Source organism: Stylophora pistillata, chromosome 11 (genome assembly GCF_964205215.1).
Source record: "Stylophora pistillata chromosome 11, jaStyPist1.2, whole genome shotgun sequence".
Lineage (NCBI taxonomy): Eukaryota > Metazoa > Cnidaria > Anthozoa > Scleractinia > Pocilloporidae > Stylophora > Stylophora pistillata.
This window is the reverse complement of record NC_142529.1, coordinates 19,263,138-19,279,367: the sequence shown is the minus strand read 5'-3', so window position 1 is coordinate 19,279,367 and position 16,230 is coordinate 19,263,138. Positions and strand designations below refer to the sequence as shown.

General features: G+C 38.0%; 1 protein-coding gene across 1 annotated transcript in view; it reads left to right on the top strand.

The window, feature by feature from the left end:
- LOC111343833 (uncharacterized) overlaps nt 1-15,120 on the top strand; it is a 15,869-nt gene extending 749 nt beyond the window's left edge. The window contains exons 2-14 of the mRNA XM_088738945.1: nt 308-502; nt 1,635-1,921; nt 2,641-2,737; nt 6,227-6,517; nt 8,075-8,148; nt 9,921-10,103; nt 10,461-10,634; nt 12,334-12,483; nt 12,919-12,999; nt 13,124-13,298; nt 13,932-13,992; nt 14,250-14,316; nt 14,436-15,120. Coding sequence (XP_088595071.1) covers nt 308-502; nt 1,635-1,921; nt 2,641-2,737; nt 6,227-6,517; nt 8,075-8,148; nt 9,921-10,103; nt 10,461-10,634; nt 12,334-12,483; nt 12,919-12,999; nt 13,124-13,298; nt 13,932-13,992; nt 14,250-14,316; nt 14,436-14,484 — 1,884 coding nt within the window. The 3' untranslated portion in view covers nt 14,485-15,120. The remainder of the gene's footprint in view (nt 1-307; nt 503-1,634; nt 1,922-2,640; nt 2,738-6,226; nt 6,518-8,074; nt 8,149-9,920; nt 10,104-10,460; nt 10,635-12,333; nt 12,484-12,918; nt 13,000-13,123; nt 13,299-13,931; nt 13,993-14,249; nt 14,317-14,435) is intronic.
- Nucleotides 15,121-16,230: the final 1,110 nt, after the last annotated feature.

Genomic DNA, 16,230 nt, shown 5'->3' with positions numbered 1-16,230 from the left:
CGAGAGCATGGAAAGAAAGCCAACTGTGTTTTTAGCACAACAACTCGCAAAAGTCGTTTCTGTTTTCTTCGTTTTGACTATCTTATGCCACTTTTTGCGTTTCCATCACCGAAATTGACCAAGATTTATAAGTGTAGTTCTAATTCAATTTTTTCATGTGTGGGATCAATGCGGGCATCCTGAGCAGGCAATATGGGCCTATCTTGCCCGTTTTGGTAGCCAATCAGAACACAGGATTCCCTTCATCTTGCCCACAGGTGCTGTGAGCAATGTAATAAAAACTCACATAATCAACACTCATGTACAGGTCAATAAAAAACAGAATAAAGGAATGTCATGGAATAGAGCAATGGATGAAGTTACTGCTGAAAAACTGATTCGTAAGTTCAAAGACAATGGGAAATTGGACTCTGAAGATCCAGCACTCTTGATGTTGAAAAGATGGCCAGCATCTAAGCAATACCAAGAGAATCCTGAGAAACTTCCAGGACTTGAACAGCTGGTATGTAATTTAATTGTGGAACAACTGTCAGAGTTACACGTGTCATATAATTGTTTTACAAAAAATAATTGCAGTAACTGAGAAACAATGAGTGAAGTATAACATTGAACAGCAGAGGCTTACTACGATTGGAGCAAGAAGAATGATTCACAATACCAGAAACTGAAGATATTCTGAATGAAAAAATAAACATGTTACTGTGATGATATTGCCTCAGAATATGTACCTCCTTTTACTTCCCTCTGACACACTTTTCAGTTAGTATGTTCCATGATTATGTTATGCAAGAAGACTAAAAATTAGGTATGTTGTGGGAAGTTGCTAATGTTTTAGCTGCAAGAACCACGTATTTCTATTTTATGAGGTTTTCAGTTATTTCTTACAAGAACTATGATTGAAAATTATTCCTTATTTGTAACTGTGAATTGAAGGTTTTCTTTGATTTATTAGTACACTTACAACTCAGATTCCAGCTGGGGTGAGAAAGAGACATCTTTTCTAAACCCCCTGACTGGGATACCAAAATAGGACTTTAGCATGAGATTACCCTGCGAGCAGAGCCTTCTCTTCTTTTCCTCTTCGTTTCTTCTTTTTAAACCTCCAAGAGAAAAGGCTCTGCCGACATCCTGTTGTTGCTTTATAATGCTGAAAGCCCAAAACTCTGGGCTACTCAAGCCGGTTTTGCCTCCAGTCAAACCAGTTTTGGTGTGCACGCCTTTGTTTTTCATGTACACAGATGACCAAATCTGCACCCACAAAAGTTCAAGGGGGCCTGGAAAAGGATCCGTTTCTAGGCAACCGCTGTGCATATTCAAACAAGCAACAACAGGATGTCGGCAGAGCCTTTTTCCCTTTTCGATTCAAGGATGGGGTAAAAAGGCTCTGCTCGCAGGGTAGCATTAGATTAGACTTAACTCAAACCTTCTCTCACAGTTTTGTACATTTGGCAATTGAAAAAAAAGGAAAGAAAGTAAGCAATGATAGTGCATGAACTAGCTATTAAGCTATTGACCTTTTCAACTAGCCTGACTAGTCAATTGACTTTCAGGAGTATTTCTTTCCTGAGACATCAAGATGTTTTTTAATCCTGTTAATGATGTGCAGATATATTGACATCAAGATCTTTTTACAGGTAAATCGATTGTTGGAAATTCTGTTGGAAAGTGAACTGAACTCAGATAACAGATATGGGATGTTCAGAGATGTGGATGATAAAGCAGGGAAGACATTGCTGCACTATGCTGCAGAACTTGGATTTTTGTGTGTCACTAGAACTCTGTTGAATAAATTTCCATTGCTTTTGACAGTGGAGACGATAACACTGAAGAAAAAGCGAGCGCTGTTACCAGTTGACATGGCATTAATAGCAGAGAATGATGAAGTGGCAGCATATTTGATAAGAATGAAGTGGCCTGACAGGTAGAGTGAGAATTAATTTACTCCTCAATTAAATAAAGGAAAATAATTGCTTTGAAACTTGCATGTTGTTAATTGCCTTCAGTTGTTATAATGACTTTTGTAGGTCACTTGCTGCTCTGCACGTACTTCTCATCTGCCTTTGTCCCAAATTTAACTAACTGCTGATTATAAGTACATTTACCATGAAAGCAATTGTTAGTGAACTCCCATGTGGGTTTTTATGGGGCCACCCTCAAAATATTGAGAGCATCAGGAGGAAATTAAACTACTTGTATTGGTAAGGGCCATTTTATACCCATAACATCCCAGTTTGTGTTGCATATAGATACCATAGCAGTAAAATTCCATTCCAGGATGGGATACCAGCCAATTGCAGGTTACTACCCCCAACAGTTGGTTATGTTTTCCTAATAGTTTCCTATTGCCGTGTTATTCATACACCCAAGAGGAAAGATTCACCCTGAGAGCAATGTGTGTTTTCCAAGGGTACAACACAGTGATCTTGCCCTGGGTTCAAAACTGTGTTATTTGATCCAGAATTTAGGATGTTAATCCACAGGCTGCTAGATGTCTCACAATAGATATCTCTTAAAAAAATGAAGGAAGTTGTTGTTTATGACCTTTTCAAGTTTAGTCACTTGTAAATCAGTTCTCAGTGTATACAGAGCTTAGATACACAGCTGGCCATTAGTTTTGATTTCCCATCTTAATTTATTTAGAGCCCTGAGTCTCTTTTCATGGAATCCAGGTAATATGACAAACCCTCAGCCGTCCCATGTCAGTCTCAAATCCATTATTGACAATCCAAAGATGAAGGTAAGAGATTTTTATTTACTGGATTGATTAATGAGAATGGTGTTTCAATGCCTTCAGCAAATATTTTAAATTGTTCTACAAATAAACATGTTGGGTTAACCAGAAGCTTCTATGAGACAGTTAAAGTGCATTCAATTGTCAGTCTTGTTTTTGTATGACATCTGTCAAAGTAAGACAATTGTATTGTGTAACAATTACATCCGTAAATGGTAAAAAAACAAAATGAACACCAAAAAACCGACAAAAACCGAAATCCCAAAGCCCCCATCTTTATGTATTTGTGTCAACACGCCTATAGTCTGCCTGTGGATCGCTTCTTATTTACCTTGAAACTATAAATAAGCAGGGAGACGAAAATGACCAAGAAATATATTGAGACAAATCCTTTTTCCAAAACATTTCTTGATGGACTATTACATACATACATACCTACCTACCTACCTACCTACCTACCTACCTACCTACCTACCTACCTACCTACCTACCTACCTACCTACATACATACATACAAACATACATATCTTTATTTGATAAGTAGGTAAAAAAATTGGCAACTTTACAGCTGATGTGGACCTACTATAGTATTTCTGTAAAATAAGATAAGTAAGCCTAGAGTATAGTGTTAAATAAGAAACAGAATAAATATAAATGTGTCATAATATATCAGAAATAGTAAAAATTGGAATTCTTACTATAAACAACAGAGCCACACCCCCCCCCCCCCCCCTTTCCAGAATTTATATTTACAACATCACTTTTTGCCTTTTTAAGCCGATTGGATTAGAAAACTGTCTTAAATTATCTGGTATGGAACTCCAGGCAATAGGCCATTTTACAGTTGTATACTTAGTTGCCAAGCCTTTGATTTGGAGTGAGGCTGAAGGTGACCTTGTCATGATAGAGACCTGTACCTAGTTAGCATGATAACAAAGTGATTTACATTTGAAAGGTAGCAAGGTTTGTATCATGACAAAGTCACCCTCAGCCTCACTCCCATTCAAAGACTTGGCAACCAAGCACACAACTGTAAAATGGCCTATTGTTGCCCTGTGTTAAAGAACTATGCCCAGGTTCAGTATTAGGTCTATCAACTATTAGAGCACTTAATAACCAAGGAATTTACATGCTATGTGAGTTATAGGTAGGATGCGGAACTTACAGAAATACTCAAGAGGTATCCACCCGACTCTTGCTAATATATCATCATCCTTCATACACTTTGGTATTTATATGTATCTGTCGTGTCTTATTTGTATGTGCCCACTAAAATATTTTAAGAATGTAGCACGTGAATTCCAGCAATGCGATTTGTTCACGTGCACGTGATCTTTTTCGTTTCTCTTTTATGAGTAACTACTTTGGAACTCTAGTATCTCTGAAGTTAGTATCTAAGTTAGTTTGTAAAGTTCGCAAAGGGTTTTGCAATAGATTCAGAGAATTTCGAAGCGACGTGGAGCGACAGGTAGAGAGGCTGATTTACGACGCTGTGGAACTCTGAAGAAAAAAAAGGGAATTAAACGTGGAGTTTACAGTATCATTCTAGCAGCTCTAATATGTATCATTTCTAGTTCTTTAAGTGCAAGACCTCCATATCACAATTCCATATTGGGATTACTGTCTTAAGTAAATAGTTTCTGAAATAGATTTGGGTAGAAAACTAATGCGTCTCAGCATTTTAACTTTCATGTGAAATGAAGAACGAGTTAATTTGACATGCTGACACTAAGATAATTTCTTATCGATTGTACCTCTGAGGCACACAGAGGAGGATACATACCGAATAATGTCCTCGCTCACTTCAGAGGTTTCATAGGACGTATGAAGGGCTTGGGGCTGAAAATCATCGCTTCGGATTTACCTTCGGGGACAACCAGTCTGTTCTTAAGACTCTGGGAATTAACCTGGCCTAAGACTTCTTGTAAAATTATTACAATATTGGCAACAGAATTCCTTATTACATAATTTGTAGTATCGTCCGCATACATATATAATTCGCCATTGGTCACGTGATCCGGTAGGTCATTAACAAAACTAGCAAACAGGCTAGGGCCTAGCAAAGATTCTTGAGGAACTCTAACTCTAACAGGTTTTAGATCTGACATTATTAACTTGAGTCCTTTGCTTACGGTTGGTGAGAAAACCATTGATCCAGCTCCACCTAACACCCAATGCACCGACTCCATTAAGTTTTCTGCAAGAATTATGTGGTCCACGCAATCAAAAGCTTAGCGAAAATCAGTGAATAAGACTCCAACTTTGTGACCTGTATCCAAAGCTCGCTCTCCTCCAGGACTCAGTAAGATGGAGGAGAAAGCTTTCAGCAGAGTACCCTTTCCTACAGGTGAAAAGCGCACGAACTGTAAATCACTAGAATTCTTCATACTTAGTTCGTTGTTTACCAAATTCGTCCCAAGCTCACGTCTCGAGGAAAAGCCAAAGATTATGTCATGAGCACATCGCATGTGGTGTGACGTGGGAACCATAGAGAATTTGAACACGTCATAAGGAATAGTATGGGTAACGAAATGTGGTCCATTTACAACACTAAATATTCCGAAATATGAACATTTTACACCTAAGATTGATAAAACTTACTCACTTCCTTTTTTTGGTGATTTCTGCCACTTTGGGCTTGCTTTGCCAACACGGCTATTACTATTCAAGCACTACTCAGTAGGGGAGGTAGGGGGAAAGTCTCTTACGCAGAACAATCACGTTGCACGGGTGCATTCATTTAGTACAAAACTGTTTTGCCAGCATTTTTGGCTGTGCAAGTATGAGAGGGTTAATATGGCCTCATTGCAATCATTTGACGATAAAAACTTGCATTACCTTGTTCTGATATATTAAAGATTTTTACATATACTTTTGATTTTGTTTTTTTTTAAAAAAATTGAATTTAACGGAATTGATGTGGAAATTTTATTTTGCTATTTTTTTTTTACAAATGCAACGTCTGCACTTTTTTCATACCTCAAACCTAATTAACTCGAAACATTGCGTGGCAACCCCCTCCCCTTTATTTTTTCGGATTTTGATACCTCTTGATAAGATCTGTTTTGCTTGCTTAGTCATTAGATCCTCTATTGGCAGACACCTTCCTCAAGTGTTATTAATTATATTCAACTATCTATTGTCCCTGCAAGTATTTATAAAGGGGTCAAGCTTCAAAATGTATCCTTCAAATGACTATATAATGATACAAAGATTTCCAACCGCATCAGGTAATCTTCAATAAGCAGGCAAGCTGAAAGTGCGAAATATAAATTGCTTAGGCCAAAAACAAAAAAAAAAACCAGCATATCTTAGATATGCATAGGAATATGACCTATATGTTTACAAAAATGCGAGAAACTTGAAGGGACAGCGCTTGGTAACATTTCTTTTTACCTATTTGTTTGTAGGCGCATATTTATAACGTCTAAATTAATACATACGAATGATGTACTTTTAATGGAATTTATTTTGACCTGTTTGTTTTCTTTTTAGAAAACAGTGGTAGCTGTGTTAGATCAGATGGTGATCCCGCACTGGCCGCATCTTCCAAAACGTAAGGAGAGGTACGAGAGTGAAGAAGAGAAAGAGGCAATTGAAGGGGTCTGGTGTACAATGACTGAAAATCCTTTGAATTATCAGTTTTGTTATCATGTACTGGATGCTGATGAGGGAGGACGACCTCCAAAGATCAATATGTCAGCAGAGGAACAACAAGCATATAATGAGTATTTTAACTGGAGAGACAAGTCTTGTTTACATGTGATTGCAAAAAGCTATAACATGGTAAGGTTTACTGAAGTAATAATGATAAAGAATTAACAAGCAGGGTTTTATTTATCATCAGAGTTAGCTTGTGAGCAAGCCCACTTTGTTACCGCTTCAGCACGAGCGCTTTTTTGTCCGCGGGAAAGAGGTCTGAAAGGGGGTCTGGGACTGATGACAGGGACCTTATGGTGGCTGTAAACAGTTCTCAGAGACGCCTACCGAATATGTCTGTTCAAAACACTCAAAAATCAACTTTCCCTCTTTTCACAAGAACGAATTTCAAACGTACGTTCACTAAATGTTTGAAGTTTAAACTATTGGGCGTTACATGGCAACTGACGATTGATGTGATAACGTTATGGGGAAATCCCGGGAACACCTTCGTAAAATGCTTCACAGATTTTTTCTCAACTTCAGGATTTTGGTTTTTTGGGTTCAGTGAATTGCAACAAATTAAATCTAGCCGTTTATTAGTAATTACGCCGTTGAGTTTACTCTCGATTTTTCAGCTTGTACGAAAAACTATTTACAGAAAGAGCTCTGAATCAAGTTCTACTAAATGTATCACGAATACGATTCACCTGACAAATTTTCAATATGTTTTGAGCCATAGCGGTAATTTTCGAACCAGTTCCTGGTATTGGCGAGTTGCATTAGCCGGGCGAACAAAGAGTACTTCCCAGTATAAAATCTCTCGTTCCTTAATTGAAAGTTAAACTGGTTTTTCTAAGAAAGTGGCTTCCTGGAATTTTTCCATTCTTTCTCTACTGTGTACAACATATATACAAAAATGTACGTTAACTTGTTTGACATTGAGACATGTGAGTCGCGTGAAGGCGCCAAGATCGGCTTTCCGTGCGGTTGAAGATATGAATTTGACTGCTGTTGTCTGTTCATTTTATTCCACTAACAACGCCGTCAACATTAATTTGAATAATGCGTGAGAAAATTGGATAAATAGTAACGCTGATGTATGTTATTATTCAAGTTTGAGCCGAAATGGCTTTGTTTACGTTGGTAGAACAAAAGAAAAAATAGACAACAGCTGTCAACTTCCTACCTAAAATCTTGAAGGTAATATTTCACGGCCTCTTCACCACACTTTCATAGACTAATTGTAAGAAAAACTTAGCCCAGTTTTTGCATATATGTCGCATTTTATGTTTTGAACCAGGGATTATTTGCTCCGTCACATAATGCGGAATTGTCTCGTATTTTCGAAAAATGCAGCACTCAAAACGCGAGAGTAAAGAAAGTTGAATTGAAATAGGATCGCCCAGTGAAGCTGTGTGCCGCGAAGTAGTCGCTGAGAAGTTAACGCCAAGCGGCGATCAAGTTTCAATAAATAAACTTTAATCGAAAAAAAAACTTTGTGGCCAAATTTGACCCGCGAAGGTTTCTAGTAACCTTAAGTTAACACCCTCCTTCCTTGCTTCTATGCATGTACGCTATCTAATGCCAGTTCAATCTGCCATGATTGAGCCTTCCTATGAAAACAGCCGGTTTAATGAGACACTAGTTTCTCTTACATTCACATTTTCATCTCACAGATTCTTGCTTCATTTTTACTTTAAGGAGGCACTGCAGCATCCAGTGGTCAGAATGTTGATCGAAACAAAGTGGAGAAGCTACGGACACTGGTTTCTCTGGTAAAATTGTTTTGTATTTGTTTAGGGTTGATGCATTATTAATATCAGGAACGATGTACATGAATGTAACTCCGTAGTATTAATTTCTCCAAGCGCATAAAAAGACTGAACAGAGAATACAAATCAAGTGCAATAAGCTTACTTTTTTTAAAATACACAAATTTATCAGATCGACAAGAACCTTATCCGTCAATTTTTCCATAATTGCAAGGAACACTTTTCAAAACTCATCAAAAGTCAGTTCCTCTGATGAAGTGTAGTGTGCATAGTTAATGTATGATTCTTGCAAGGGGCTATCGATTCAAGCTTTTCTTTTTTTGTAACCCTTTAAAACAAAATTTGAGCTGTATTTCAAATTGCATTAATCTACAGAAGCAAGAAGACCTCATTATTTTAGTTCCATTGAATCACAATTGGCAACTTTACCCTTCGACTCCCAAGTGAACAAGAGATGCGAATAAAGAAAAATGTCAATTTGAGAGTTATTAGTAGATCCAAGAGATTATAAACTGATAGTCTAGCCCTTGGTCGATCTAAAACCGGATAATCCGGACTAACATAGCTCCATTTTCTGCCTTTAAAAGCACACACAACCCACAATTCCTCTATTCGCTCCGACGAAGGGCTAACGCTCGAAACGTCAGCTTTTGTAATCGTTACTTTTGTAATCCGGACTAACATAGCTTCATTTTCTGCCTTTAAAAGCACACGCAACCCACAATTCCTCTGTTCGCTCCGACGAAGGGCTAACGCTCGAAACGTCAGCTTTTGTAATCGTTACGATGGCCAATTTACCATTTCAACTTTGTCGATATACGATATATGCAAATTATAACATAGGGATTGTATGGCCGAGAGTAAGGAAAATTATTTATTAGAGCCTGGGAGTGGAAAGGTTAAACACTAAATAATGAAAGAGCAGAAAAACACAACCATCAGTATACACCCAATTGCAATAAGGTTGTCATAGAAAAAAGCAAAAAGCCAAATAGGAATTATTTAGCATTTAATTATAATTGCTTGCAACATTCACAACACTCACGCTTCAGTTTCTTGGTGTCATTCTAATCGCGGAATTACAGAATTATGTCTTGTTATTGTGAATGACATCTTAAATAATTGTTAAATTGTTAAAGTACGCAAATGTAAATCACATGGCTAGATAATTCCTATTTGGCTTTTTGCTTTTTGCTTTTTGCTTTTTTCTATGACAACCTTATTGCAATTTGGTATATGTAAATACATGTATCTTATAAGACGTTTTGTTGTGTAGTATCGCTGAGTATTTTCACGAGTTGTGCAAATAACGGGTAAAACTGCTCAGCAATACGACACACCAAAACGTCTAATAAGTTTATTATTCAACATACCAAATTGTTATTTCAGTGCGCGCGAATTTCGCGGATATTTTTTAAGGGGAGTGCGTGACAGAAGTATGCAAAGCGGAACGGAATTGATGTGTTATGTTTCTATTTTCTCTAAATGATGAAACTCCATTGTCGTCTTCCTGCTTTTCTTCGCTCGACTTATCTAATAAACTTGGATCGATATTCGCCAGCCATTCCGACTCTTCGTCGTCCGGAAACTAATTTAAACCGTCCGCCATTTTTTTTTTTTCGGAACTTCAATCGAATTCGCTTGCTCGATGCGAGAAAACCCATCTAAGGGGTTCTCTGGAGTACAAATACCGCAAGATATTTGTACTCGGCTTGGGCGTTATTTGTACTCTACGGCGTGTAGCAAGCTCATAAAGGTAATGTTTATCTCAACAGCCTTCAAGCAGGATTATATGTCATCTTCTTGCTGTGCTTGTCATATTCTCTGCTGTATGGTTCAACCAAACCAGACCCCACTCAGTACAGGGGCGGGGCAGATTTCCTTCGTGGGCTTTGTGAGGTGGTCACCCTCTCTATGGTATTGTTTTATATCTACGAAGAAGTCAATCAAATGAGATTGTAAGTAAAAGGACTTACTGACAATTAAACTACTACAGAAACGTAGCATCAGAATACCCCTCGATAATTTTCACGAAGAAGAAGATACAATGCCTGCGCTACTGTGAGCGAACGTTATACAAACTGTTAAACGCATCGTAGTTCACTTGTTTGTTTGTGTTTTCTTTTTGTCTAAGTTTTCCGTAGAACATCATTGGAAGTTTACCCTTCACTGTTACTTATTTTGCTTCGTATCTACATGTTTCGAAAATCATCCTTTCACAAATATAGTCTACCCTTATTGAATACAAATTATATCTTGCTAAGAAGTATGAGGCACAAGAAGTCGAACTGAACCCTTTTAAAATATTTTTGCAGTGAGAGAAATTCATATTTCACTGAGTGGATGACCTTGTTTGACTGGTTAGGCCTGTTGTTGATCCTGTGTATCATACCCTTGCGGTACACTAAAAGCAAAGCACAGTGGCTAGTGGCATCGTTGGCTTTCCTGTTCAATTTCCTGAGGTTATTTAAGTTCTCTTGTGTGACGAGGTAATTAGTTCACTATTCAAACTCATTGGGCTGTTTATTCGACAAAAAAAATAGCCGTTTTTTCACAAAGCCGTGAAGTACCATCCGTTTGGCTAAATCCTTTATTTGTTCACTTATTTTTGTGACTAGCAGTGCCAAGAGGGCCGAAAGCCAGCAGTGGAAGGAAATTTATTTAAATTAAATCCACCCTCTTACAAGAAAGTCCAAGCCCACTTCTTGCGTAAAACCGCGGTTTGGGTGAGACATTGTGCAAATAACTGACCCAATAACTCTAGCGCAAATGGACAATTGTAACAGTTAACGACAGACTTTTTTTTCTGTGGAGTTCAGAGTTATATTTTATGTTTCCAGTTTGCATTACGGCATGCATTCGATCTTACTCCGAACCATCTACTGTGAGTGGCTTACGAAAATCTAATTTAAGGCCGGTTATTACTCGAGGTGTAACTCACTCCGCGGTCTCACGCAAGCAGTGGGCCTCAGGGATTCTCTGTAAGAGGATTGATCGAATTAAATACATTTCCTTCCACTATTAGCTTTCGGCCCTCTTTACACTATTCACAAAAATAAATGTTCAGATTAAAGGGTCGCTGAATTGAAGATGGCTTAGAACGCAGTTTTGTTAAAGAACGTCTAAACTTTGGTTAAATGATCGGCCCTAATAGAACATTCTACGTGAAGAACTCTTGTTTAGAAATTCCTTGTCAAGTGGTTTTAGCTTTTTTCCATGATGAACGGAGACCAGTAAATTAGAATTTGATGTAACTCTAGTCGAAGTACCATAAGGATAGGACGAGGAGTAATCGAAATGAAGAATTATCGGAGAAAGATATCTAAGGACCTGTTCGAATTTCTGATATAAATTCAAAACGTTTCGATGTTTGAGACGCGTTTTCCTCCACAAGGCTTTTCGTTCCTAATTGCTATTATAACATAACCAAAGTAAAGCGCGCGCTCTGATTGGTCAATTTAGCGTCCCCCATTTGCCCATGGGTGTACGCTGCTGACGTGAGCAAATGCAAAGACTATTTTTACGCGCGCGCTTGTTTTTTCTGGTCGCGTAAGATTTGTTAAATAAAAGGGAACTCTTTAGCTACAATGTGTCAATGTTATGTTATAAAACAAATGGTAAACACCACAGCGTACACTATTGAGTTATGGATGCACTTGGGAGGTTTGCTAAGCACTCAAGAAGCTAGAGTCGCTCTCGGCTATCGCCTCGAGCGACTCTTACGCTTCTTTCGTGCTTAGCAACCTCCCGCGTGCATCCATAACTCAATAGTGTACGCTGTGGTGTTTACCAGTTGTTAAGTTGCATTTATTAACCGAACAATATTGGCGACAGATAGTGGGAAATTGAAATGTTGTAACATAGTTGCAATTGCCCGTGCTAGCTTAAAGTCTTTGGGTTACTCGGCCTTTAAATCATCTAGCTCGAAAATGTGCTCGAGGCGCACGTCTTGTGAACGGCATTTGTTGTAACGAGAGCAGTTGTTGATTTAATTTTGTGTGTGTGTGTGTGTGTGTGTGTGTGTGTGTGTGTGTGTGTGTGTGTGTGTGGAATACAGCTTCGTTACGCAATTTGCAAACTTATTTTGTTTGAAATAAAAATATCTTGTAGGTAAGATGAATTTATCCGACCTAACCCAGACTTAGTATGAGAAAAATTCTTTAACTGTAATTGATTTTTTGTTTTCAGGACAGCGGGATTATACACAAAAACCTTGGCTAAGGTCATTCAGCAAGACTTGACGCGGTTTATTGCAGTTTTTATTGTGATCTTTCTTCCTTTTGGTTTTGCCTTGTGTTTATCACTTCGTCAGGGTTCTTATGGGAACCATCAATTTAGGTAATCGACTGACTCTCTTTTTGGAATAAAGGAATCTCAGAATTGTTACTACTATGTCATGATAATTGATCACTAACAACTTGTTCAACGATAATTTTACATAATGGCATTTTTTGCGAAATTAGACAAACGGGATTTTGAGTAGGTATCGATCATTTTTACTCAAAACTAATAAAACCGTTTAGAACCACTGTATAGAGTCAACTTAATTTGTATTTTCGCCTTACGACTTGTGATAAACGAATTTGTCACCAGCGAAAAACAAATGGAAAATTTAAGTTTCCAAAGGTGACTCAAACCCAGGCCTTCCGATTTCAAAATTGGATGCTGTAATAAATGAGCTAAAAAGGACTTGTACGTATTACCTGACTTATAGTGATTACTATTATCGGTCCAAATTGCTAATAGTATTTCTTTCTGTCCTTTCACGTGCAGTGGCTTAGGAGATGTTTTGTTGAGTAGTTTTCGCGCTTTGTTCGAACAACGACCAATTACGGAAGACTACTCAAACCTCAAGTAAGTTTACTATCTCCTCCGCAAAAACTACAAAAACAGTAAATTATCTATGTTAGGCTGTGCCAAATGTTTTCCTTTGTTATGCACCGAACGTCTTCGAGTTTTGCAGCTATTTTTCTTTCAGTTGGCTCTCAATTCTGTTACTGCTGACGTACATGGGGACTGTGATCGTGATTCTTCTGAACATACTCATAGCACAGATGAGCACGACCTACATACAGGCCAAGAAAGTCGCCCGTCTGGAATATGATGTGGATCGTATTCTGCAGCTCATGCGTATGGAAAGATGTCCTTTTTTGGTATGTTACTGGTAAAGAATGACCAGGCGTGTTAAGTGAGAAAACAGTGACAAGAATTCAAGCACGATTTCAGAATAAAACCTCTCTTTTTCAGATTGAAAGTGGTGACAACTGGTAATGTTACTATGAAGTTACTCTGCCCTTTTCGGGCAAGAGTCGGACATTATAACAATGGCCTCGGAATCAATTTATAGGCGTTGTGTCTCAGCTCAAACGCTAATGCTTTTAGGTCATGTACCTGGTCATATTGTGTTCATTCTCCCGCAGTAAATCATTTGCATGAAGGTCGGTTTTTCCCTTAAATGGCATAATTGAATAAAATCTCGCATTCTGATTGGTTAACGAGGCGAGGCATTCAGCGTAGAATTGTGAGTCGAAAACGAGGCTAAGTGACATAGTATCGCATCTAGTCTACATAACAACTATTAGTAATGCTGTTTTTTATTTATTTTTATTCAATCATGCGATTCAAGGAAAGTCCATTCCTTGACCTGTGAATTCCAAGTTAAGTTGCACTTGAAAAGGAATATCGCATTCGCGATGCATGCGATATTGGTTTTCGTGTGCAATTTAATGCGGAATTCCCTCACCAAATGATAAATTTTTCCAAAACATTTGATCGCAATTTTTTAGAATTTGCGCGTCAAGTATTACAAGGAAGAAGAATGGATCAGTGAAAAGAAACTTGCGGAAGGTTTGTAGTTCATTGAGACTGTCTTCATTCTCTTTGGTAGTACATACTGTAGGTCTTCAACTCTTCTTGTTAACTCGCTTAACCTGGAGCCCTTAAAAAAGAAGTCGAAAAAACAAAACCAGCTGGTACTATGAAGTAACTAGTTATACCAGCTAAGGAAAGTGTGGTTGGTCTTTTCCACTCATCTTATGCGGTTGCATCTCATACCTCTCCGATGGATGCATTCTAAGTGCTCTTACCTTTTCTATTTTCCCTAGAGCTTCTGGAATTTAGTGAAGATCGCAATCCTTGGGAATCAGTGGAAGAAAAGCTTAATGCAATACGGTGAGAATCATTCGTTCATTTCGTATCACACAGCTACCTTTCACGTATCTGTACAGCCAGTCGACCATTTTGGCACCTATAACGTTCTGTTAAATATCTCAATAATTTTATCTCCGTAGTGATATGATGAGAACGATGGTAAAACAGATGAGGCCCGGGAGAGAATGAACAGCTGCTGATTAAAATGGTAGCAATGGGACTCTGTTTTAAATCAAACTGTTATTCTTTGAAGCTTTATTTCTTACTCCTTCAATGCGAAAATCTCGAGAATTTTCTCCAGAACAGCTTGGAAATGAAAACAAATAGTGCATGACCAGTAGCAATTACAAAGAAGTAACAAAAACAACAGAAAAAGCATCAAACAACCATTGAGCAGTGGAGTGACGCAAAGTAGAACTAATCGGGATTTCTCGATACGTAAACAGACATGTCAGCTTTTCAAATTGATTTATTCGCCTGGGTTATGTGGCTGTTCCAATCCCCACGGGGGGTAACGAGCATAGTTGTAATTGGTAAAGAAGACAAGTTGAAATTTCATTTTTGTGACCAGAAACATTTCCAATCAAAGAGTTACATGATGCCTTATCTAGAGGTTTTGGAAAAAAAAATAAGAAAATACGGCAGCAGATAAAGCTAAGCATGTGAATTTTTTTCACTTTCAGTAGGTTCGTTTTGCTCGAGACGATTATGAAGAAACTTCGATCCAGTTTAAAAAAGTGTTATCTTAACTGTCTAGTTGTCCACACACGTTCATGCATGCAAACGTGGTTGCAGAATACTAATAAAGCAATTCTTGTACTTAAAGCGTGTTGGCTGAATTGAACGAAACAACTCTATGCGTTCTACATTCCAAAATAGCAACTCTCGCTGTTTTGATTTCTTGATCGTTTCCTTATTAAGATTAAATGATAACTGCAACTCAGTGTAGTTTACAACGCCCTTCTGAATAGCGCCATATTCAGTGCATTTGGTTGGCTCGGCTGTTGTTGAACATGGTCTTGTAGTTGAGTGTGATGAAGACCAGGAGCGCATTTGTAGGTAGAATGATGTACATGCAACGCCGTCACCAAAAGGTTATTAGAGCAACTAGGATGAAGGATAATGCAGCGAAACTACAACTAGTTATATCAGTTAGCCATGTACGTTTCAATTTTTTTGTAAATCTTGAGGAGGATGTAATTTCACGGACAGCAAAGTGCTTGTCTGATTGTCTGCTGTACTGCTTGTCTTACTTCACTGACCTTCAAGCGGTAAAGAAACGGTTTGAAAGATGAGTTAAAAGAGACTAAAAGAGCGCTATTCTCCCACTGAGGAGTAGATGTGATGAATGTGTTTCTTAAAAAAAAAATCACAAATGGCAGGACACAATGTGATACATAACAAAAAACAAATACTAACTACACCCACTATGTACTGTAAACTGCCTTTCTGTATCGGGCGATGTCTAATGAATTTGGTTGGCTCGGCTTTTGTGTAGGAAGCGTGGTATAATTATAAAGACAAACCAGCGAGACTAAGTTATGATCCAAAAAGTGGCCACGATGGCATATATGCGAATGACGCTCTGACGAAAGGCTAACGCTGGAAACGTCAGCTTTTTAACGCTTTACGGTGTCCAATTTACAATTATCAACTCAGATGATATAACCAAATTATCTCGTTGCCCCCACAGTTTCTTTAGAAACTTACCCCTTTTATTCATTATGTTAATTGTTGCCAGATAATGTGTGATTTAGCACTGCGCCTACGAAAAACGGAGAAACACATTAGTTGTAGATATTTTTGTGTATATCGCACCTCCGGTTGAATTTATCGACATTATTTTGCCTGTAATAAGCTCTCATTTCTTTTTACTGCAGGTTTTCTGTGATTACATTAACGTAACCACACCTTCCGGTAAACCTTTTTTTTAAT